Below are 25,155 nucleotides of genomic sequence, written 5' to 3'. Positions count from 1 at the left end.
ACCCACCCTAAGCCTCTGTGTTCAGGTCCCACTGCACACCCATGGGCGCCTCTCACCAGAGCTCCTCGGCCTCCCTCTGTGCCTGCAGCCGCGCCCTTTCTGCAATCAGCTCCTCGGAGATCTCTTCATAGGGCTTGTCACCGGGGCCCTCTCCCATGATCCAGACCCAGACCTCTCCATCTGCCCCCAGGAGCCACTGGATGTGCTTGTCACTCGCTGCCTCACAATAGAAGGAAGTAAAAGGAAGAAAATAATAAACAAGTCTGAGTTGTAATTAGCAAGGAATGACCAAGGAGAGCCAATGGTGCTCAGCCATCATCACTCTACTAAACGTGGTCATCTACACAGAGGGCTCCAGACAGTGACCAAGCGCAGGTCTGTGGCCATCTCTCCCTTCCCTTCCCTCTAGGGAGCAACGCAGCAAAGTCAGCCTGCTGGAGCACGTGCTCAAGGCTGGAACTGGTGTCTGAAGCCCAGGGACCCAAGATCTTTGGCAGAGAGGACATCTGGTGACAGCACAGCGCTCTCTGAAGGAGGACCTGTGTCACTCCCAAGCCAAGGTAGTTAGTTGCCCGTGCATCTGCTCTCTGTCTCTCTCTGTCTCTGTCTCTCTCTCTGGCATGCTCTATTCTCTCCTGTCCACTGGCTGGAAACAAGGAATTGGAGACAGTGGTGTTATAAGATGAAGCAACTAGGCCTCTGAGTCTCCCTGACCCACATCAGCCTGTTAACCTGAACGAGGAAATAAACCTGTGTTGTACAAAATCACTGAGATTTTTCAGTTTGCCTGTTGCAACAGACTCCATAGATAACCATGACTAAAATGGAAGTCTATACCCAAAGTGAGGTCCTGCAGAAACAGGAATATGAATTATGTGCCACTGCCTTAGCATCTGGGTGGTGAGTGATGTTTAGCAGGCTGGGTGGCTGGAGATCAGTGTTACGCAGGAGCAAAACATTTGGTAAAGTTGTCAAACACCGTAACTTAAAAGGCAGACCTTCGTGCCTTCTGAGCCTGTCCCTCTAAGGGAAGAGATTAGAAAAGAGAATGGTGGTCGTGCCTGCTGGTTGCTAGGCACTGTGCTTGGCACGGTGTTAGGGGAAAGAAATGAGTTCAAGAAGGAATTGAGCGCTTTGCAAATAGAAATGAAAGGGAATAGAAATTTGGGAATTTGAAGGATTGGAAAAACCATCACTTTCTAGGGCCCAAATTGCAAGAGGTGGGATTTGTATTAAAGGTTTTGCATGACAGAGGCCAGTAAAACTTCTCAGGTGAATAAAGTGCCCTAGGGCACAGAGTACCGTGGCTCCTGGACATCCAACAACAGGGAGTGTAGCTGACCGAGCATGCCAGCTCCGGTGCCCTGGTGTTTGTCCAAGGCCAGGCTTCCAGGGGCAGCTGCCAGACTCTGACTGAGCATGGGAGGCTGCTTCCCAGGAGACATGGGACTCCTCTGATGGGCAACCTCCCTGAGGCCCTGACAAACCTTCCTTGGACAGCAGGGTTGCCCAGGACACCTCCACCCAATCTGCCTTCCCCGTCTCCTTCACTCAGGGTCAGACCCACACCGCCGTGTGTCCGCTGTCCCGGCCTCCTCTCTCTCTCTCACAGGCCTTTCCTGAATAAAATTCTTGTGTTTAATCCTAATCCTCTCTGCTCCCCAGGGGAGCCAGGCTACCACAAGAAAGCACCTAAGAGTGCACTCTCTCACACTTATTTCTCAAAGAGCCTAAGGTAGACGACCTTCAGCTGAAAGGTAGAGGCATGGGGGAAAGAGGCAAAGAAAAAGAGTCAATTTGTGAAACATGCCCAGAGAAGAACTTTAGATGCTGTTACTGCACATGGAAGCAAGCAGATCAGAAGCCTCCTAAGTTTCTGAGTCGGAACTAATAAAGCCCTTGATTGCTCAAGACTTAGCAACCCTTGGGCACCCAACCTCAATGAACAGGAGGCAGGTTTCAAAGGCTATACTGGTCCAAGGAGGGTGCGATCCTCAACACTCACTTGCAATGTGGCCAAGGGGAATCATGAACAAGGAGGCGCCCCCCTGGGCACAGACAGAGTCCATTCAAGGCCATCCCTTCATGGCCAGGGCAGGGGGACCTTGCAGTGCCTGACCTGCAGGACTTCAGGATGCTATAAACAGACACTGAGTGGGGTTCACATGCCCCCCTTTTCCACAGCAGATATGCTGACCCTGCTCCCAAACTGTATATTGTGTCTGAAAGTGGGCAGTGTTAGGATGACAGGTCTTTCTAGTCACATCAGGACCGGAGAGAGACTAATGCAGAACACGTGCGGACTGCAGACTGCGGGCTGGGTGCAGTGACCAGATGAGACTTGACAGCATCCCCATTAAGGAGGTGGTGAGTGGATTTATGTGCAGAACAAAATGAGTGAGTGACCAGACTGACAATGTGACAGTGACATGCTGTGTCCATCACCCCTGCTCCTCTCCCTGAGCCCACCAGATGACCACTTTCCTCAGCTTCCCTTCAGTTCCATGGGGCCATGTGACTGATTTCTAGCCTATGGAATGTCAGGGGAAGTGATTTGTGCCACTTCCAGGCTGAGGCTGTTTGCAGTCGGTGTGCCTTTTCCACATTCCCTCTCTCTCTCTCTCTCTCTCTCTCTCACCCCTCGGAAAATAAGTGACTCCAATATAGTGGAGGAAAAATGCAGCCTGATCCACAAGTCAGTGTTGGAAAGCAAGCCACATGGAGAGCCACCCAGCCCACATTAAACTGTGACGTAATAGGAAACAAACCTTCGTTAAATCAATCCGCTGAAATTTCAGTGTTTATTGCAGAAGGCAGTATTAATTCCCCTGGCTAGTTTACAAAGGCATTGCTATTTTTTAGGATGTTAAAAGCGATACGAAATAGAGGAACATAAGTTTAATGATGACTGATAGAGGCAGGGAAGCAATCATTACTAGAAACACAGAACTTCCGAATTAATAGTGGGCCAAAGTAAATTGGTAAGAGGCTTACCAATCCTGCAAAAATACTTAAAGGGCAAAGAGAAAACAGCAAAAAAAAAAATGTGTAGCTATTACAGCAGACACTGTCAGTTACCTCCTCACCATCCATTCCGGCCACCTTCCTCCCTTACTAAAAACCCCAATGTGTTTCCGGAGTAACAGACATCCCCCAGTTTCAGGAGAGGCAAGTTTCTACCCCAGCCTCAAAGGACAAATAAAATTGGCCTAAATCCATCATGTAATATTATTCTCATTGGCAAGTAATCGATCCAGGTGGGACCAGACATCCCCATTTCTTACTAGGGAGGTGTAGGCAGAAGTCCCAATGAAAGCCTCACCTTCTCTAAACTAAAGGTAAAGACTTCTGATGAGAAACCCTTTTTCCCTTTTTGCTCTTTTACTTCATCTCCTTCTTCCTCCCCAGAGTGAAGAAGTGATGCCAGGAGCTGCTGGATGACTTCTGCAGCCATGCGGACAAAAGCCACGTGCTAAGGATAAGGAAGCAGAAAGATGGAGGGAGGTGGGGGTCTTGATGGCCTTGCTGAGCATCTAAATTGCTCTGCCCATTGCAGGACTCCTCCAGACTTCTTACCGCTTGAGAAAAATAAGGAACTCCAAGGAATAAAGTTCTGTAGCTACTAAGTGAAATGTGGTAATAGAAATATGAAAGATTTCTTTAATTAGGCAACTATTAATCATGTATTCTGTAATTTAAGGTCAAGCCCATCCCTAACTGGTACAGATAACAAACAAAAAGTAACACAGAAGCCCTAAACCCAAAGTATATTCATTAACACAAAAATCTGAGCAGAATTAATTTCCCTATTAAAAATCTGAGACTGTCAGATGCAAATTTTTTAAAAATCCAATTGTGTATTACTTAAATAAAACACACATGTTAAAAAGAAAAAGGTTCAAAATAAAGACTAGTCAACCAGACCATGCAAAGGCAAGCAAAAAGCAGAGGTGGCAACATCAGACAAGGCAAATTCAAGGACAAATGTGTTGAAGACAAAGAATATTATGTGATAATAAAAGATGCAACCCACAAAGAAGATGTAACAGTCATAAAACGTTACGCAACATACAGCATGGCAGACAACTGCACAAAACAGAGGCTCCTAACAATGCAAGGAGAATTTGAAAATGTATATATACTCATGGTGAAGAGTTTTACTATATTTATTTCAGAAGTCAGTAGGCCAGGGGGAGGGTATATAGCTCAGTGGTAGAGCATCTGCTTAGCATGCAAGAAGTCCTGGGTTCAATCCCCAGGACCTCCATCAAGAAATAATAATAAAATAAAATAATAAATAAATTAACTTAACTACCTCCCCCCCAGAAAAAAACAATAACAACAACAAAAAAAATCTAAAGATTAAAAAAAAAGTTGGTAAGCCAAATAGATCTTAAAAATTAATATAGAAGACTTCAATAATATAGTCAACAAATCTTATTTAATAACTACAGAACTTTACTTCTTAAACACTGAGAATACACTTTTCTTCTGATCTTGCAGTTGTGAGAAAAATTTTCTAGGCCACATTTTCTAATAATAATATAAAAATTAGAAATCAGTGGGGGAAAATAGCCATCAAGAAAATATCTCCTAGATAACCTATGGATCTTAAAGGAAATCACAATTGAAATAACACGTTATCTCGGGGGAAAAATTGTAGCAGAAAAAATATGGGCACGGGGAACAGTGAGCTCAAAACAAAAATTATAGGCTTAAAGACTTTTCTTTTTGATGTCCCAGTAAAGATATAGCTCTATTCTCCAAACACATAACAATAATACAAAATAACAAGAAAAAAATTGCCTCCATGGAATCTATATCAAACACAAGTGTGAAATGGTGAGCAGGGCAGAAGCCTCAGGCTCCCATGTGGGTCCTGAAGCAAATGGAGGTCACCAAGAATATGACTCCTACAAGGTAAAGAGGGGTAAAACTTCTCCGGGGACCTGAGCAGGATCACTGTTGAAGCCAGGTGTTGGTAATTCAGCGGCAATTTCAAGAAACAGCAAGGAGGCCACTGTGGCTGTGGTGGATGAGCAAGAAGGGAAACAGGACATGCAGTCAGAGAAGCAGCAGTTCAGTTCATCCAATGCCCCATCAAGTTGGTCACTGTCGATCCTGGTAAGGGCTTTGGACTCGACTCTGAGGGAGATGGGAAGCCAGCAGAAGTGGAGACTGGGGAAACTGACATGATCTCATTCACATTTCAAAATGCTCTCTCTCCCTGTTGCGTAGAAAACAGATGGGGGACAAGAAAACCTGTAGGCCAGTTAGCATGTGTAAAAGTCCAGGACAAAAATAATCATTTCTTGAACTAAGGTGGTCCTGGTGGAGGCAGTATAAAGGGGTTAGGATATAGGATATATTCTGAAGGAAAAAGCAGTATTTGCTTAAATTTTGGATAGGAATTGTGAACAAATGAGAGCAAGAAATCTCCAGTGTTTTAGCTTAAGCAATGGAATAAGCGGTTGTGTTACTGAAAATAGTTAACATGAAAGAATCAGCTTGGAGAAATCAATGTTTCTGTTTGGGCCAAGTTAAGTTTGAGGTGCTTATTAGAGCTCCAATAGGCAGCTGAATAAAAGAGAGTTCAGAGGAGAGGCTGGAACTAAGGTAATTTTTTGGAGGCATCATTGTACAGATATTTAAAGCCACAAAACTGGAAGAGAGCAGGTAGAGAGTGAGCACAGAGAGAAAACAGAAGAGGTCAAAGGATGGAAGCCCAGCACACTCCAACACTTAGACGAGAGGAGCCCCTCAAATAGACAAGGACTAAGAAGCCTGTGAAGCAGGAGAATAACCAAAAGAGAACAGTCTTCCACAGGCCAAGGGGGAAAAAATTTCAGGAATTAAAGGGAAGTCAACTGTGTCAAAGGCTACTGATGGTCAATGGGATGAAGATGGAGAATTGACCACTGGATTCAACAACATGGAAGTCACCAATGACCTTGACAAAGGTGGTTTCATGAGTTTGTGAAAAAGAACACCTGGAAACTTTTAGAGGAAAATAACGAAAGCATATCATTGTAACTTCGCAGAAGGGAAGAATTTCTTCTATAAGGCATAAGAAAGAATAAACTGTTGAGACAATGTTGATAAATTTGAATACAGATTAAGGTTTAAAATTTCTACACATAAAAAATACCATAAAAACAATTAAAAATCAAGCCACCAAAGGAGAGAAGATACTTGAATACACACAGCTGTCAAATGATTGCAGCAATTAATAAAAGCAGTAGTAACATCTGACATCTACAGATGGCTTATATGCTGATCATGGTTCAACAAATTTTGCATGCATTAAATTATTAATGTCTAGAACAATCTTCCCCTATTGGGTTCTGTGAGAGAAATAAGCCCTACAAAACATAATTTGAATGATTTTTTTCTCAGTTCCCCCAAAGATTACAGTATATGGACAATACAGGTCTAGATGCACGTTAGAAAAGTTAACTCATTACATACAACGTATCCTTTAGGGCAGCCGTTATCAAATAATTTGCTCTCAGGATCCCTTTACATTTTTTAAAAATACTGAGTATCTTGAAGAGTTTTCATTTATGTGGGTTACATCTATCAATATTTATCATATTCGACATTAAAACTGAGAAATTGTAAATATTTATGTATTTAAAATAATGGCAAGGCCATTACATAATAACATATATAACATTTTGATGAAAATTAGCTATATATACTAAAACAAAAATATTTAATTGGGAGAGTGGCTGTGTTTTCCATTTTTGCAAATCTATTTAATTTCCATCTTCATAGGAAGCTGCTGGATTTTCATATGTTTCTGCATTCACTCTGTTGCAATATGTAATTTTAGTTGAAGTAAATGAAAAAAAAAAGTGACTTCACACAGGTATATAATTGGGAAAAAGAAGAAAAAAGAAAAATTCATAGTTTTTCAGATATTTATTGATAATCTTCTTTGATACCACACCAAAACTGATGTGGTATTTTCTTAAATGTTAGTTATGATGAGGAACATGAGACTATATCAATGAATTTATTGTATTTTGTTATATTAAAATTCACTGGTCTTGTTAATATCATAGTTTTGATCAGTGTATCATGATGACATAAGATGTTACCATTAGGGGAAGCTGGGTGAAGGGTGTGTGGAAATACTCTGAACTCTGCAACTCTTCTCTAACTGTAAAGTTACTTCAAAATAAAAAGCTTAAAAAATTTTTAAAGCAAAATAAAATAAAAATCCATTGGTTTATTTTGTACTTTAAATGAATCTTTTATTCATGCATGATTTTGCACCATTATTCATTGGTCCTCTGGAAAATATTGGTTCATTGAGTAAAGGAGATTTTCCAAATGTGGACCCATTTTATTTTACAGTATCAGAAAATCATATCATAGTTAATATCACTATGAATCTCAGAGAAAAACCTTAATGTACTGGGAATCTAATAAGCTCATTATGGCTGATACAAGTTTTCCAAAAATTCTAATTTCTGCATGAAAGCTGGAATTTTTTCACCGGCATAAGTTCTGTCAGTTGTTTCCTGAAGTAACAGATACACTTTGTTCATTTTCAGATACCCAAGTCTGAAAAAAGACACTGTCTGTCAGTCTTCTTTCAAGTAAAAACAGTACTCCACAAATAAAGAGGCTAGTTCAGCATATAACTTAAAACATCACAGTGCTTTTCCACAAGACACTCGTCATACTTCAACACGCAGCAGCAATGCTTTATGCATCCCTCCTTTTTGTCATATAAAAATGAATAATTTTACTGTGAGTAAATTCATGTGTGTGTGATGATGAAAAAATACAATGACTACTTCTGCTAAGATACCCGCAGATTTACCTACCCTTGATTTTGCATCATGAGTACAAGTGTAAACATGGTGAAGTGGACAAATAATATTTTAGTGTTATTGTGAAAACAGTTTTGACACTGTCAACATGGAAAAATCTCAAACCACCAAGAATTCATGGACCACTCTTTGAGAATCACTGTTAGGACATCAGAGCTCAAGTTTCTCACAGAATTCTGATTGGAAAAAAATTTATCTAGAATATACAAAGAATCCTTATAAGTCAATAAGAAAATGATGAACAACCCTACAGGAAAAAAGGGCAACAGATATTGTCTCAAATGTTATTAGTTACCTACGGGTTATCCCTCCACCCTCCTTCCACTGCTTCCTAGCTTTTAGTACTATGAGTATCATCAAAACAGCAATACGCTTATTTAAAATTCTCATTTTCAAAGATACATGCACCCCGATGTGCATATCAGCACTATTTACAATAGCCAAGACCTGGAAGGAAACGCAATGTCCGTCAACAGATGAACAGATAAAGAAGATGTGATATATATATATATATATACACACACACACACAATGGAATACCACTCAGCCATAAAAAAGAATGAAGTAGTGCCATTTGCAGCAACATGGATGGACCTGAAGAGCATCATATTAAGTGAAGTAAGTAAGAGAAAAACAATTACCATATGACATCACTTATATGAGGAATCTAAAATATGGTACAAATGAACTTATTTACAAAACAGAAATAGACTCATAGACGTAGGAAACAAACTTATGGTTACCAAAGGGGACAGGGGGAGTGAGATAAACTAGGAATTTGGGATTAACAGAAACACACCACTATGTACAAAATAGATAAACAAGGACCTACTGTATAACACAGGGAACTATATTCAATATCTTGTAATAACCAATAAATGAAAAGATTCTGAAAAAGAATATATATATTAAGCTATGCATATAATTCAGTTATATATATATATGCATATAAAATTGATTCACTTTTCTGTATACCTGAAGCATTGTAAATCAACTATACTTCGATTAAAAAATTAAAATAATACTCTCATTTTTCTCAGTCTCCCTTTCAGGTAAGAGTGGCCATGTGACAAATTTCTAGCATTAAATGTAAGTAGAAAGTTGTAAGAGAGTTGTGAGAAATGTTTTGCTGTCCTGATACAGACACCACCCAGTCTTTCTCTGCCCTGTTCTTCATGACTGGGGCACAGACGTGTTACTGAGAAGCACAGGAACCACTTGAAGACCCAGAGTATGAAGCCACCATCTGAAGATCACAGAAAAGCCAGAGACATTAATGATACCACAGAGCCACTTACCCAGCTCAGGACTGCCTCCTTCTAGATTTTTTTGTCAGATGGGAGGAAAAAAACCTATTTATGGAAGCCCCTGTGATTGGACTTTTTTATTCCTTGCAGCTTAACACATTCCTGTCAGATTATTGATTTGAACAAGCATTTCACAGGAGAGAAAACACAGTGAACTAACATATTGAAGATACTTAACTTCATCACTAATTAGAGACTTGCATATGAAAATAAGAATAAACTATCATTTCACTCCTACAAGATCGGAAAGAATTTCTTAAAAGCCTGATGAAAAAGTCTGATTGTTGGATAGGATATAGAGCAATGATAATTCTTACAAATTGTTGATTGGAGAAGATAGTGACATAACCAATTTGAAGGTATTTGGCAATATTTAGTAAAATTGAATATGCTATATGTTATTACCAAGGAATAGCATTTCCAGGGACCTAATGAGCAGAATCTCTTGCACAAGTGCCCAGAGAAACCTGAAGAAGATGGTTCAGGGAAACACTGTCCAAAATGTTAAAAATTGGAAATAACACAAATGCCCAATAAAGGAAAACAGATCAATAAATTATGGTATGTTTTTATAATGCAGTACTCTATAGCAAGAAAAAATAAATAGGTTTAAACAACACAAACATACCTCCTTTAAAAATGAAGAACCAGAAAATTAAATTCAGATTACTTATAGTATAATGTCATTCATGTAGTGATTAACCAACATATTGCTTACAAAATATATATATTAAAGTATGGAAAAGATGTAAGGATGACACATGTTGGATTTGTAATCGGGCTGCACGTAGGGAGAGAGATGGGGAGTGAAATTTTAGAAAGGCATTAAAGTGGGTCTCAAGTGTATATGAAGAATTTAAATAAAAACAGAGAAGGCACTGATGTTAACACTTAATAAAGACAGTATGGGTCCATGAGTACTTATTGATTATCTTCTATTTTGCCTATATGTTTAAATATTTTATAATGAGAAATGTTAAAAGCTTTATTTTTAAATAGATATGACATGAATAAGCTAACTTTTCAATCTAAGACATTAAAAAAGAACAACAGAAAGAAAGTAGGAGAAACAAATTAATGAAAGAAAAAGCTAATATTAGTGAAGTGCTAAGCATATACATTATAAATATAACCATTTGTTCTTTGAAAAATGTAATAAAATAATCACCCAGCATGCTTAAAACATATATATACATAAGTTATATATGTTATATATATATATATGCCATACATATGTTTATATATATGTAATATGTGTGTGTGTGTGTATATATAAACATACATATGGCATTAGGAATAAGAAAGACAATTTAAAACAAGAAGTGATTAAAAGAGAATATTATTGTTAACAAATTTGGAAATATAGATACAGATATAGGCATAAATCTTCATGACAACAGCTTCTTAGAAATGACACAAAAAGCACAAACAACAAAAGAAAACATATACAATCTGGACTTCATCAAAATTTGAAATGTAAAACCTTTATGTTTCAAAGGATAAAGAAAGTAAAAGGGCAACTCAAAGACTGTGAGTAAATATTTACAGATAATACATTCGACAAAGAACTTGTGCCTAGAGTATATAAAAACTCTTACAACTCGATAATAAAAAGATAAGTCAGTCAAAAAAGGGGCAAAGTATCTAAACAGACATTTCTCCAAAGAAGATATTCAGATGGCCAATGAGCACAAGAAAAGATGCTCAACATTTTTACTCAAAAAGGAAATGCAAATCAAAACCATAATGACATAACACTTCACACCTCCCAGGATGGATTTAACCAAAAACACAGGCAGTAACAAGTATCGATGAGGATGCGGAGAAACTGGAACTCTCATACACTGCTGGTGGGAAGGTAAAATTGTGCAACTGTTTTAGAAAACATTCAGCCAATTTCTCAAGTTACTAAACATAAAGTTATCAAACAACCCAGCAATTCCACTCCTAGGTACACAAGAGAAATAAAAACATCTGTCCACACCAAAACTCATACTGTGGATGTTTATAGAAGCATCACACATAATAGCCAAAAGTGGGAATAACCCAAATGTCCATTAAAAGACGAATGGATAAACAAAATGTGATACATCCATAAAATGGCATATTATTCAGTCATAAAAAACAATGACATACTGATACATGCTACAGTGTGGATGGACCTGGAAAACATCATGCTAAGTGCAAGCAGCCAGTCACAAAAGTCTACATATTATTCCATTGATATGAAAGTCCAGATTAGGGAAATTCACAGAGACATAAAGTAGATTAGTGGTTGCTAGAGGCTGGGGCAGGGAGAGAAGGGTCTGGGAGGTAATAAAGTGTATGGGTCTTCTTGATGTGATGAAAATATTCTAAAATTGACTGTGGTCATGGTGGCACATACATATGAATACACTGAAAAGCATTTAGTTGTACACTTTGAATGGGGGGCTTGTACGGTACATAAATTATATCTCAATAAAGCTGTTTTTGGCAGCAACAATAGCAAACAAAAACTCTTCTGGTAATTTATAGGGTAAGTAGGAAGAATATCCATTAGGGTATAGAGGTCTAACTTATCAGCCAACTTAGCCTAACTGACATTTATAAAACACTGCACCATACAGCAGAATATTTTGTTTTCAAGTGCACACAGAACATTCACCAAGATAGATCATATTCTCAGCCATTAAAAAAAAATCAACGAATTTTAAACATTTGAAATCATTTATGGTATGTGTTGAGAACCCAACGGTGGTGGTCAGATAAGGAGCACGTCAGTGAGAAGACAGGATAAGGATAAATGCTCCCCGAGGCCCAAAGTCATGTCATTTTGAAAGGACACGGGGAAAACAGGTGTGGAAATGAGCCCCAATTATTTAAATCCCAAAGTCAAATGCAAAATTTGGTTCCCAATGGGAGAATCCTAGGAAGCTCTGCTAATTCTTATGTGAGAAAAACCTGGAAAGCAGGAATACTAGCCCCTGGGAGAGATAACAGAGAGGCAGGCAGCCGCCTGCAACCTGCTACTTCAGCCCAGCTCCCTGGAGTGGAGCTGAGACCTGGGTCCGGTTACAGGGTGCCGGGAGATAACCAGCTGGTGGCCTTTCTCAGAAGCTGCCCCTGCTGACCTCTAGGCAGACAGGGAAGGAGGGAGGTGGCAGGCATGGTCACCCCTAAAGCAAGGGAAGAAAATTACACCTGGGCAGCTAGCCTAGCATCCCCCAGCTGGGACCCTGCAACAGGCAGGAGAGGTGCTTCCTTCCATCCAGAGCTGAGCAAAACCCGGTCTGTTCAAATAGCCCATGGGCTTTTGGCAGCATCTGGGAGAAACTGAGGGGTAAGGAGAACTGGCCTTTATCGACCCCATCCCTGTGGGTTCAAGCTCTCTGGGAACCTGCAGAAACTCTGTCCCTCTTTAAATGTCCCTCCTCGGCTGTGTAGGTGACAATCTCCTTCCCTGAATCCTCATCATTATTACTAACAAACCTCTTTAACTTTTCCTAGTTTTACTGTTTTAATGTGCAATGATGTGCTTTACTAGTGAGGTTGAACCCCTTTCCTCATGGTCTTTGTGATTCGAAATTTTACTCCTGTGAATGGCTTCTCTACATTTTGCCCCCATTTTTCTACTGTTGGTCTTTTGCTAATGGATTTAGGGAGCTTTTTTATGTTCTCTGGATACGAGTCCTCTGCCCTTTACGTACGTTGCAAATATTGTACTCTCCCTTATCTCCTGTTTTGTTCTTTTTTAAACTCTGGTATCTTTTAACAAGATTTTAAAAATCTAGTCATATTTGTCTTTCTTGTCCTTTTTTTTCCTAGTTGTGTCTTCTTTTAAGGAAGACTTCACTCTCCCCAGTATTCTCTCATATTTTCTTTTTATATCATTTCTCTAATTCTGTTTTGTTTTGTTTTGGCTTTTTCTGCACTGGTCTTTAATCACCTGGAATCTGTCCTTTGACCCTGGGAGCAGCTGTGAGGACAGGGAAGTGGTGCTCCCGCAGGCCTGGACCAGGATTCTAACTCCGCCTCAACTCAAACTGAGATAATAACCTGTTTCATTACTTTGAAGACATACATTTTAACAATTCTCAAATCAAGATGTGTCTTACACACAATGGTGTATCATGGTTTAATTTACAGCTTTCTAAGTAGTAGCTTAAAATGGCGTGTCTTTCAAGCTATGGCATCTTAGATATCATGCAACACAAAGGACCCAACCCCAGGTCCCTAAGCGGGTGAGATAAACAGGCACTTTGTAAAGCACCCCGGACAGGCCAGACGCAGAGGCGGCAAGGCGCTCCACCTGGGTGAGTTCTAAAGAATGCAGCTGCTCTGGGACCTCATTCTTCCTACTGCCCTGACCCTTCCTCCTTAGCTTCCAGAACCTGAGCCTCCTAGAGAGGGAACCCCTCCCGGCTCCCCCTTACCAAAAGCCTCCAGCCAGACGAGGCCATGCCTTCAGTTCTCTCCTTCCAGATACAGGCTGATCTCTCTCCACAGCCCAGAAAACTGCACCCTCAGCCCTGGGGACACCCATGCCTGCTGAGCACCAGGAGCCATCATGATGGGTTCCCCTGTGTTCTCTTACAATGGCTTCTGCCTGGCTCCTCCCTCTGCCCGCCCGGCGAGTCTGGGGCTTTGCAGCTTCTGCAAGGCTGGCACTGGAGATGGGGAGCCGCGGGCGCTGGTGGAGCTGCTTCAGTCAGAACCCCAGCACTGGGCTTGGGGAAGGCAGAGGGGAAAGGGGAGTGAGGGGTGAGCTACAGAGGCCCCCAGCCTGGGCTGCCTCTGGAACTTTGCCCAGTGGCTCCTTCAGCCTCACAGCCACCCAGAAACTCCAACCCTCATCACAGAAGACGGAAGTGAGCTGCAGGGAAACCGGGAGACATCATCCCTCAGCGATGCTGAGACTGGACCACTGAGAAGCCCAGTCACCAGCACTGCTGCCCCACCTTTCTGTCTGCCATGTGGGGGCAAACCGGGCTGAGGAGGCAGAAAGTGGGGCCCCACCAAGGTCAAGTCCACACACCTGGGCCGAGCATCAATGGCATGGAAGACCCACGTGGGGTCTCACAGTCCAGGCGGGTGGAGTAGTCTGGCCCCCAGCCCCTCTCTCCATGACCTAAGCCACCCGTGGAATGCAAACCATTCATACACACACAGAGAAAAAACACACACATGCTCTCAGAGATTCCTAGGGTTTTTTTGCCCTGGTCGGGGTCCCACGCCCAGCTGCACAGTCATGACCAGGGTGGTCCCAGGCCATACCCTGTGCCTCCAACTGTCAGCAGATCACAGCAATTCCCCAAAGACAAGTCCTCCCACCCACATTAATGACCATCTTTGCTTCACCCATAGGAAGCTTATCAGCATCCCAACCACCAAGGATCGCCTTTTACAGCAGTTTCCTCCAATGTATCCTAAGAAGCAAAACCACACAAGGGGCAGTGACTTGACGGACTCAGTAAAGTCCCACCCCGACCTTCATCCCTGAGACTCCAAAAAACTGAGGTTGGAGAGGCAGTGATGGAGCCGGTCCTATAGCCAGGGTTTCGTGGTGGAGCACACAGGAAGAGGCTGCACGAGGTCCAAGGGCACCTGCCATCAGAGGCAGATGTGTGGGGAGGGGGGTGAGGAAAGGAAGGAGGTGAACAGGACTTGGTGGCAGGAGCTTTCCCATCTGCTGAAGCTTTTTGAACCCTCCCAACCACTGTTACTCCCACTGCACAGGTGATGTTCCAAGGTCACTCCAGTGGAACCAAGATGACAATCCAGGGGACCTGATTCCATTCCACCATGCTAGAGGCATGCTGAAAATAGCAAACACAACCAAAGGGTCTGTAACACTGTCATTTCCCACGCTGGAGCCCCTCAGGAAATGAGCTAGTGGAACATCACTTCGGGTGTGGGAGTCTGGAAGACGGGGCAGGATCTGGAGAGCTGCAGGGCCTAGCCACTAGGCGGTGGGCGCTAGGCCACGTCTCTGGGGTCAGGTAGACAGCCCCGTATCATCAGATACACTACTTCTCATGACGTTCTTCTTGCCTAATGTCAGGGCTCCGGCAGGGAAGCTTGCCGCATCCACCCCCACTGCTCATCTGCTGCCTTCACTGGTCCCTCAGACCCACACTCAGCCCCAGTTTACCAACTACCTTGGCACAGGGGACTTTTTACCTCTTGTCTGCCCTGCACAGGACTCTGGACACCCTCCTCCACAGCCAAACACCTTTTTTTCTCTCCTTATTACATATATTCCCTGAAAAAGATCAACCATTCTCCCTCCCCACAGAATTAGTCTTTGAATATTTGCTGTGGACTGGAAACATTTTCTTAATAAAAGGAATGAGGAAGTACTGGTGGATAATCCAACACTGTGTGAAACCAGGGGGAGATTCTGTCAGTGGCGTCCCCCACCCTCCCCCCAATGGCACTGTCCTAGAAGCACTGTTCCCAGCGCCCAGGAAAGGGACCATGAGCAACAGCTCCAAAGAGCTACGGCCCAGAAATCCAGGCCATCCATGCCTCCGATTCCCCAGCATTCCACACAGTCAAGACAATCCAAGTGGATCTATCAGAAAATTGTTGGAACTCACAGAAGAATTCCAAACGGGAGTTGAAGAAAATCAGCATGCCCAGATCAGGGGTGTCCCACCACACTGTGACAGCAAGAACAGGGCTGGTTCAGGAGACAGCTTCAAACGTGGATTTCCCTTGATGTTTAATGACGCCCATGTGACGTGCAGAGAATCCTAACAGCGAGGGGTGTGCTGCTGGGTGGGCCAAATCGCTTGCACAAGGGGGCAAGGGGGGAATAAAATATTTATCACTTCCCCTCAGAGGGAAAAAGGTGAGGAGCAAGGAGCACCAAGTGGAGATCATGTCCAAGTAATTATTGTTACTATGATTTGATTATGAGACTACTAATCAGCATAAGAAAAAAAGGTCTTGAAAGATAAATAAGTAAACAAAATCAATCCAAAATTCTTGATTATACCAACAAAATCATGGAGAGGGCTATTAAAATATCCTTAAGTGTCTCACCTTCTGTAGATAATGTTTCACTCTTGATAAAGAAAATGAGCTCGAGAATATTTTTTAAATCAGTTTTTAAATGACATATGCTATTTAATATACATTTTTCAACAGACTTCCTTAAAACAAAATGGCATCAGTGGGTGGTGGGTATAGTTCAGTGGTACAGTGTGTGCTTGGCGTGCCCGAGGTCCTGGGTTCAATCCCCAGTGCCTCTGTAAAAGGGGAAAATTTTTTTTAATTTAATTTAATTAAAAAAATTTTTTTAATTTAGAAAAAAAGGGTAACAAAAGGTAGGGGGAAGAAAAGATCCAGGCAAAGCACACTGAGCAGATGCAAAGGAAAAAAAAGAGCATTGGTCAAACTAAAATCTAAGACAAAATCCTAAAACAAGAAATGAAAAGGAAATGAATAGTAAGTATGCAGCAAAAAAGTGACAGAATTGTCGTTACTTAGATATTATAGATTGTATCTCAGCTTCCACAGCGTCTTCCAGAACACAAGTATATGGGATTTTTATACCTTTACTGAAGATTTCCAAGGTCTAGGGGAGGGGTCCTTCTGCACAGCTCACAGCCTTTGACTCAAGAAAGAAATCCTTTAACACCTGCCTCTTCCATCACGCCCCTCTGGCACAGCTCGCATGCAAGGGTCTTAGCAGTTACTCACCCACAGCCGCTGCCAACCTTATCCATAAGCTTTGTTCCAGATGCTGGGATGGGAAAATGCAGAAACATCCACCGTCTCACGGCACTTTCAGGCTAATGGAGGAGATGGACCATAAACAAGCAAACAGATACATTTGAAAAAGAAGAAGGAGGAGGAGGAGGAGGCAAATCCATAGAGACAGGAAGCAGATGAGTGGTTGCTGGGGGCTGCAGGGAGGAGGGGATGGGGAGCGACTACCTAATGGGTACACGGTTTCCTTTGGGGGTGATGACAGTGATAGAGGTGGGGGCTGCACAGCATTTGAACGGACTAAATGTCACTGAACTGCACACCTTAAAATAGTTAAAATGGTCAATTTTATGTTGTGTGTATTCTATCACAAGAAAAGAGAAAAAGATACTTCCAGATGTGGTAAGTGTGATGAAGAAAATCAGGCGGGGTGTCCTAAGAGGGAGGCTGGGGTGGGGTCCTTGAGAGTGGTGCTCAGTGGAGAGCTCAACACTGAACTGAGAGATGAAGGCGGGGAGGGACCAGACTCACAGGGACTTGGGAAAAGAACATTCCACACAGAGGGACACGAATGAGTGGAAATTAGGTCAGAGACTGGGCAGAGGCCCTGTGACAAGCATTTGTGTTTCTTTGCGTGCAGTGGAAGCCACTGAGGCAGGGAGATGCATGAGCTAATTACGGCGTTAAAAGGGCACTTTGGCTGCTCCGTGGAGAAAGGTTGTAGGGCGTGAGGCAGGGGGACCACTGAGAACATGGGAGCATTGGGAATGTGGGCAGGAAGTACAGGTTCCCATGACACACCAAGGCCAGGAGGGCCCAGGTCCAGCAGGAGAGGTTGCCACGGTTACTGGACAGCTCCCAGGAAACAGAGAGAAGGCAGATGCCCAGTGAGAAGGACTGAGTCACACAGCTTTCACGACAGCGTGGGCCAGGCCCACCTGGGCACCGAGTCCAGGGCAGACAGTGCAGAGGCCGTGGCTGAAAGCTGAGGGACGGGATGCTAGGGAGGGCGTCTCCAGCCCCAGGTCAGGGCTGCTTGTGGGAGCGGCACAGGCTGGGCGGGCAGAGAGAGGTGGGCCCAGCAGGCAGGAGCAGCCTCTTGACCCCAGCTGTGGGGAATGGGAGCAGTGGGGGCTGGACAGCTGGACTCAGAGCCCTCCAGAGGCTGGACTGGGGTGGCCAGTGGGCCAGCGCAAGGCGGGATGCAGGGATTCCAGCGGAGAGCTGGCTGTGCAGGTAACAATAAGGCACCTCCGTGAGGCTACAAGTTTGGTTTGCTGCGTGGCGGGTGTCAGCCATGGTAAAGGAGAAAGCAGGAAGGAGGGTGGGGAGAGAGGTCTGGTTCCTAAGCAAAGGAGGTCTAGATGGATAGGAGATGGTCACGGAGGAATCGGTTTAACACTGACAGAAACTGCCAATCATGGCAGAACTGACAAGACCATGTGGGGAAGCTTGCTGGCTCACAGCAGCAGTGTGAACACGTGTCCTGTGTCCCAGGTGACACCCAGCTCCAGCTCCAAGACACTGGGATGACCGGGCAAGCAGAGACGGGGCTGGGAGGTTGTGAAGGCTGCAGCTCCTTACACGGGGTGTGGGTTCCTGCGGTGACAAAGGGCACTGAGACGGGAAGGGACTGAAAATGGCACAGTAAGGCTGGCGGGGCGTGGCTTAAATCTTGCAGGGACATAATGTGATAACATGCCTTCCCAGAGTCTCAACACACCACAAAAATCCCGTCAGACATCAAATTTTATCGGAAATGTAACAAACAGCAAACACAATGGCAGATGGGAAAACAACATAAGCTGAGGGTCTGTATCTTCCACATCAGGGCAGAAGCCCAGAAGCTTCTCAGCAAAGTATAAAGCGAAAACAGAAAGACATGCGCACATGGTCAGGGGATTGAGGTGTGCCCAGCCGTGGGGTCATCGTTCACCCCAGCTTACTTCTGTGGACCCCAAACATGTGTCTGAGGATCAGTACAACCCCTGAGGGTCCTGTAAACTGGAAGAATCCGTATCACCAGCATTGACTCCCTCCCTCTGCAGGCACAACTGAAAAGCAGAGACATTCTCAGGGACAAGGCACACCCTGTCCTACCTGAGCCCTAGGGATAGTGAGTGAGGGCAGGCTGCTTGGGGCTGGGAAGCGTCCTGATCAGAAGAGACGAGGGAGGTCTCAGGGGACGAGCAGGACTGGGCCGATGGGCCGGAGGATTTAATGTTATTCCAGGCTGACCAGCACTGAGTGAGCTGTGCTCAGGGATCCCAAAGGGGTGGCACACACGTCAACAGGATACAGCAGATGCTTCCTTCAGGATAAACTGGAGGGAGGGAGGCAAGAGCTGGGAAGGGAGCACCTGTGAAAGTAAGGAAGAGAGAAGCTCTGGCCGATGGAGCCTGTCTCCACACACACCGCTTTGCCCCGGAGCTCGCGCCTGACTCTCCAGGTGGCTGGGTCCCTGGGATCAGTTGGTAGGTCACTTTCAAGAGCCAGCGCTCTGTCCCGTTCACCCAGGTCAGCACTTAGTAATGTGGACGAAGGGAATGAATGAGTGAATAAATGAATGAACAAATGAATGTGTGCATAGATCATCAACTGAACTGAAGTCCTAAGTTCAGAAATGAATGAATAGAAAAACATCAGTCAGTGGACCAAGGCCAAAGTCACAGGATGGGTATCCCGTCTCCATTTGTAGCAGCTATGTAACTTCGGGTGGACTGCATCACTTCTGAGAGCCTAGGCTTCCTTACCCGGGACAGGGCCACAGAGCTAGGGGGCACTCAGTGAGGGCAGGCATCTGATACACGGAAAGGTCACAGACCAGGTCGGGGGCTGCTGCAACTCTCCATCCTGATCCCAGGACGGGAAGTGGGCACTGGGCATCCTGGACCCTTATCCAGAAGCCCTTCAGCCTCTGGGGCTGAGCCCATCCCCCAGAGCATCCCCGCGGTCTGTTCCACAGCAGGACCGAAGCAAAAAGCTGAGATCTGAGCAGGATCCTAACCTGGAAGACACACATTCCTCCGTGTGCTTCCTCCTCTCCTCCATTCTTTATAAATCAGAAAATTAATTATCTGGAAAAAGAGTCTTCTGCACCAGAAACCCAAACGAGCTTAATGTATAATTTATACGTGAAAATGTAGATGTCAATGTGTGACAGATCGCTATAAAAATATTTTTGCAGTTAAAGCTTTAGGCATCCGTCTTCCTTCCAGAAGAGCCACCGTACAGATGACAGGAGGCCCCAGGGTTCGGGCCGGCGGGGACAGGAAAGGCAGCCTGCCATTTTCACCATAAGTGACGCAGCTGCCAGCGCAGCCCCAGCCTTGGCACTGCCACGTGCAGCCAAGTCACAGCTCTGCCCCCTTAGGGTCCTGCTGTGTCTCATTCAAAGCAGGATTTAACACTGCGCAGCTCCGAGCTAGACCCAAGGATGGAACACAGAATGGATGACTGTCTCACACTCCCGTGGCTTTGAGTCTCCTGGCAGAGCCAGGCAAGCAGATGGTGAATGATACTGACAGTGTGGCAAGTACTAGGGCAGGGAGGGGACCCACATGCCAAGCAAGGAGCCACTGAGGAGCAAGTACTTCCCTGTGCCAGAAGCATCCCCAAGAGACTCTAAGAGGCAGGGTTCACTCCTGCAGGAGTATGTCAGGAGGATGAAGGTGGGAGAATATCCCCAATGGGAAGAACCATGCATGTAAAGACAGTGGTCAGATCAAGATGTCCAGATGGGGGCAAGGGTGGCCTGTGGCACACGGCTGGGGCTGTCTAGCAGTGAGCCTGGGGTGGAGAGAGCGATCCAGGTCACCAAGGGGGTCTGTACGTCCAGGCCAGAATCAGGACTTTGTCCTTGATTGAAAACTTAAAAACAGATCAAGTCTACACTTCGCTCTTGGTGAACAGTATGGAGGCCAAGAGGGGGTTGTGGACAGCAAGTGAGGCAGAAGATGAACAGGCTTTGCAAACTGTAAAGTGCAGCGTCCACATGAAGTACCCTCCCCCGCAGGATGCGGAGTCCTGCTCCAAGCCTCCAGCCCGACTGCTTCAGGTGCGCCCTCACTCGCAGGTGCCCCAGTCCTCGGGCCTGACTGGCATGTCACCACATGAACGTAGGTCGGGCCCTCGCTTCTGGTCTGCAGTTGCTGTTGTCACTGGAGCTGGTCACCCTTAGTGCCGGAACTTTCCCTGACACCCTCTCTCCTGATGACTCGAGCACAACCTAAAGCATGCTCTCACACGGGGACAGGGAGGAGGGGCACAGGGCACCGTGCTGGCCCGAGCTGAGGACTGCCGTGCTGTGCACATAAGGGAGGGAGGAACTGCGTGTCTTTATTGCACCCCGGCCCTCTCTGTCCAGAGCCACCAGCAAGTGTCAAGAACATGGCTTCTCCCCCACCAGGCAGTCACCAACAGTGTCTGAGCACCATCTGAGATCTCGATGGTGTCTTCCCAGAACCTGGACCTCCCACAACAAGACACAGCAAGTCCCCGTGCCCCAATGCCATTAGGAAGCCCCCTCTGCAGGCCTACAGACCCTGTCAAAAGATAGACGCCCAGGTTAATGGGACGGGATGCTCACAGAACAAGGGTTTCAAGCCCCCAGCTCACATCACACCAGCGCCCATTTTAAAGAAGAACACAACCTGACATCAACAACTTTCCACCTCCTGGGAGGCCAGGGGTCAGCCCCTTGGTGACTCCCAGCCACATACCTCGCTTGACCTTCGGGGGCCTGAGGCCCTCAACCTGGGCCAGGGCCTCCCAGGCTTCACGCTCCCTCCAGCGCCTCAGCTGCTCCTCTCGCATTTTGTAGAAGAGGATGTGCTTCTGCACATCGCTGAGCTCGGCGAGGAGCTCGGGGTCGATGTACATGTCGTGCAGGATCTGCTGCAGCATCGTGCCACCGGGATGCACACGCCAGGCCACTCCTCACCCCTGGCTCCTCACGCCAGGGCCACTCCCAGAGTCCCCTCTCCGTGCAGCATCGTCACTCTGCCTCAGCTCCCAGCCAGCGACACACTCATCTCCCGTGCCCTGGACAGCAGCAGGGACCAGGCAGCGGGAAGTAAAGAGGCAGCTGGGACCCGCAACGGGGATCCAGCACCAAGAGCAATCTAGTCCTTCTGGTGGGTCACCGAGCACCACATCCCAGCAGAGCCTGTGTCCTGACTGCCCCTGGGCTCTGGGACAATGGGAGCATCCAAGCACTCAGCTCTGCAGGGCGATGCCCAGGCCCAGCCCTGCCGGGCCCAGCAGGTGTCGAGTGATCTGTTAGTGGAAGGTAACGATGACACCAGCTGTATCGATGACACTGCCCCGGCCAACCGGGAACTGATCTGTCCTCCACAGGTAAGAGGAGGAGGGGGAGGAAGCTTCGCCTATTAATTCCATGTCTCTTGAGCCAAAGTCGAACAGGCCAGAGGAGCCAGCCAGGAGCTTCTATGCTGCTCAGCCTCTCACTCTACCTGCTCCATCACTGCCAACCTTCCTCTTTTCCAGGACATCAGGCTACTGAGGTAATGCTTCTAACTGCCTTGGAGGAGAAAATAGCTCTCCTTCTCTCTGTGTTGCAGCCAAGGAAGAAAACAAAACGGAATTGGTAGGGACACCTGAAGGCACTTTATCTAGGAATTTAAGGACATGAAGGAGGCAGACATCCTCTCCCTTTTCCCTACAGTGAGGTTCTAAAGTTACTCATGTGCTGGCAGATTCACCCCCAATTTGGGGTCATTTTTGGTCGTTGCTGATGTCTTTGGTGTTGCAAGTATCCAGAGAGCACCGCAAAGAAAGCAGGAAAGTGTGGCTCCTCTGTCCTCCCCACGACCTGACCTGAAGGCCTAGACAGAGCCCATGTTGCTTCCTATTTGGAGGGAACCCACCTCTCTTTTGACCGTGAGGGGGGTAGGTGCTGCTCATGCTGAGACCCAAAGCTCACCCAAGCAGGTGCTTAGAGCTCCTCCCAGCTGCCCTTTTATGAAGACAAGGAAACTGGGGTTCAGAGAAGGTAAGCAACTTGCCTACCACCACCCAATCGATAGGCTGCCACCCTGGGACTCCATCCAAATTTCAGATTTGACATCCACTGGATACTATGACTCTTTGGATGTTTTGCAGCCCCACCAGGAGAAAACAAATGGGGTTTGGCACTGTGACCTCACTGGAAGAGTGACTCTCATCTCTGCTTCCCTCTCCGTGAGGACCAAAGGTGGATCAGGCAGCCAAGAGTGATGGAGACCAGGTGTGAGTGGGCGCTCTTCTGCAGGGACAACACACCACAGGAAGGATTGAGCGGCTTCAGATGAGTTTTAAGGCCACAGGATCAAACAGAAGTGTGGAGGGCCAGGCTGGCCCTCCCCCAGGTCCGGCTGGCTTGTCCCCATGTGACCCAGACCTTGGAGCCTCCACGCGTTGGCTCCAGCCATGCAGCGCTGGCCCTGGACTCCTACCCGTCCTCTTCTCTTCTCCCACCAGACCTTTCAGTGACTGACCCCACCTGGCCTCCTGGCTCCCGCAGTTTCTTAGACGGAGGCCTTCCCCAGCCTCCTCCCGCCTCCAACACAGCTCTTAACGTCCTTGTCCTGACTGTGGCTGGGTGGGAGCCGGCGTCCGGAGAAGAGACGGACGAAGAGCGCACGAAAGGAGTGTAGCCTTCCACTGGCCGCTTCTTTCTTTCTGGGTCCCCCAGACGCCTACAAGAAGGGAGCGGAGAGTCCCTCACCTCCCCCGTACGGAGCGGCGGGAATGGGCAGACTGCCGTGGGCGTCAGGTCCAGTCCTCTGGCCGAGAGGCGATGGTGTCACCCTTGCGAAGGTGACACTGTCGAGAGAGGGTGAGTGGCGGCCAGATGCGAACCACCCCGGTAGCGCCCCGTTTTGTGCTGCAGCAGGCGGAGCGGCCCCTGGCAAGCCCAGGTCAGTGGGGCAGGAGGCCCAGCGCGGAGCGCAGCGGAGGGACAGGCTGGATGCGGTTTCCGGGAAGACACGCTCTGGCTGGCGCGGCTGGGAGCTGCCCTGCCCGGTTGGGCGCCACCTCTGGCCTGGCGTCTGCTTGCCAGCTGCCCCCCTCCTACCAAGGAAGCCGCTCGGCCCGGCCTAGAGCGACCCCTGGTGGCCGATCGGAGCAGGAGCGTCTCCTGCACCTGGGCGAGGGGGCCCAGCAGTAACGCAGCGGCGGCCACGCGCGCCATCATCTGGGTGGAGGAGGACCCCTTCGGGCACCCAGCGCCGGTGCAGTGGGGACACAGAGGCGGTCAGCATCCAGGGGCAAGGGCCACACAGATGAAAGGAGCCCACGGCAAGGGGGCCCAGAGGTAATCAGACAGGGTTTTCTGCCGCCTTCCACCTGGTTTTATTTTGTTTTCATTTTTTTTGTTACAGCAAAGTGTGTCACAGCTCAGTTGCCACAGCAACCTGAATCTGGGGGACAGATCTGGATCTGGGGAACAGACCACTCGGAGGATTGGAAAACTCGGGTTTATGATACCACGAAGCCCAGAAGAGTTAACACTTCAAGCTCTGGACCCCATCTGCAGGTTTACACAGGCTTTTTATAGGCTGCCGGTCTAGACTTTGCAACATCATATGCAAATAAAGTATAACAAAGTTGACTAATTAGGAATGAGCTTTGTAGAAATGGACCAATCAGGAGTGATAGAAATTGACCAATCAGGAGTGAGCTCCATGCAAATAAGGGGCTACAAATGGCCCAATCAGGAGTTAGCTCAGGGACCCAATAGAATCTTAGGAGTAAGTTCTGCTTTCCTAAAAGCAAGCTGTTACAGAGGCAAAAAGTGAGATAATGCCGGTGGGCCAGGGAACCAGATGGTGCTGGCAGGAGACTGATGGCCCTGCCTGGGGGTCCTGCTGGTCTTTTTCATGGGGCTTCCCACCTCACTTTGGCCGATTTGATGTTTTTAACTTTGCATGTTAACACACTTGCCCCTGGGGGCAGGAGGTGTTGCACGCAATGTTGTTGCAAGTGACTGGAAACCACCTGAATGGTCCTCAGTGGGTTGGGGGCTGCCCAGTAAGGAAAACTAACACTTGTCACAGAGCTTGGAGTCTGTCTGCTTTGGCCAGGGAAAATGTCCACGGTGGAAAAATGAAAAGGCCACATGCAGAATATTGGGTACTGTGCAATCCATATTAAAAATTCTATGTTTGATTATTTTTGTATAGACAAAGGAAAAAAATTTGGAAGAACACACACATGATTTCTTGCTTTCTTCCTGGAAATGGGAGGGAGACCACTTTAGACAATTCTGTATTGCTTTGTACAGTGGATAAGGTATGTAATTC

General features: G+C 46.2%; 1 protein-coding gene across 1 annotated transcript in view; it reads right to left on the bottom strand.

Moving 5' to 3' along the window:
• Positions 1-23,818, bottom strand: part of SH2D4B (SH2 domain containing 4B) — an 83,213-nt gene extending 59,395 nt beyond the window's left edge. Inside the window, exons 1-2 of the mRNA XM_014555334.2 lie at positions 21,571-23,818; positions 57-216 (exon numbers count right to left, since the gene is read on the bottom strand). Coding sequence (XP_014410820.2) covers positions 57-216; positions 21,571-21,754 — 344 coding nt within the window. The 5' untranslated portion in view covers positions 21,755-23,818. The remainder of the gene's footprint in view (positions 1-56; positions 217-21,570) is intronic.
• Positions 23,819-25,155: the final 1,337 nt, after the last annotated feature.

This window comes from Camelus ferus, chromosome 11, assembly GCF_009834535.1.
Source record: "Camelus ferus isolate YT-003-E chromosome 11, BCGSAC_Cfer_1.0, whole genome shotgun sequence".
In the NCBI taxonomy this organism is placed as follows: domain Eukaryota; kingdom Metazoa; phylum Chordata; class Mammalia; order Artiodactyla; family Camelidae; genus Camelus; species Camelus ferus.
The sequence above is the reverse complement of the archived record's forward strand: the minus strand, read 5'-3'. Positions and strand labels throughout refer to the sequence as shown.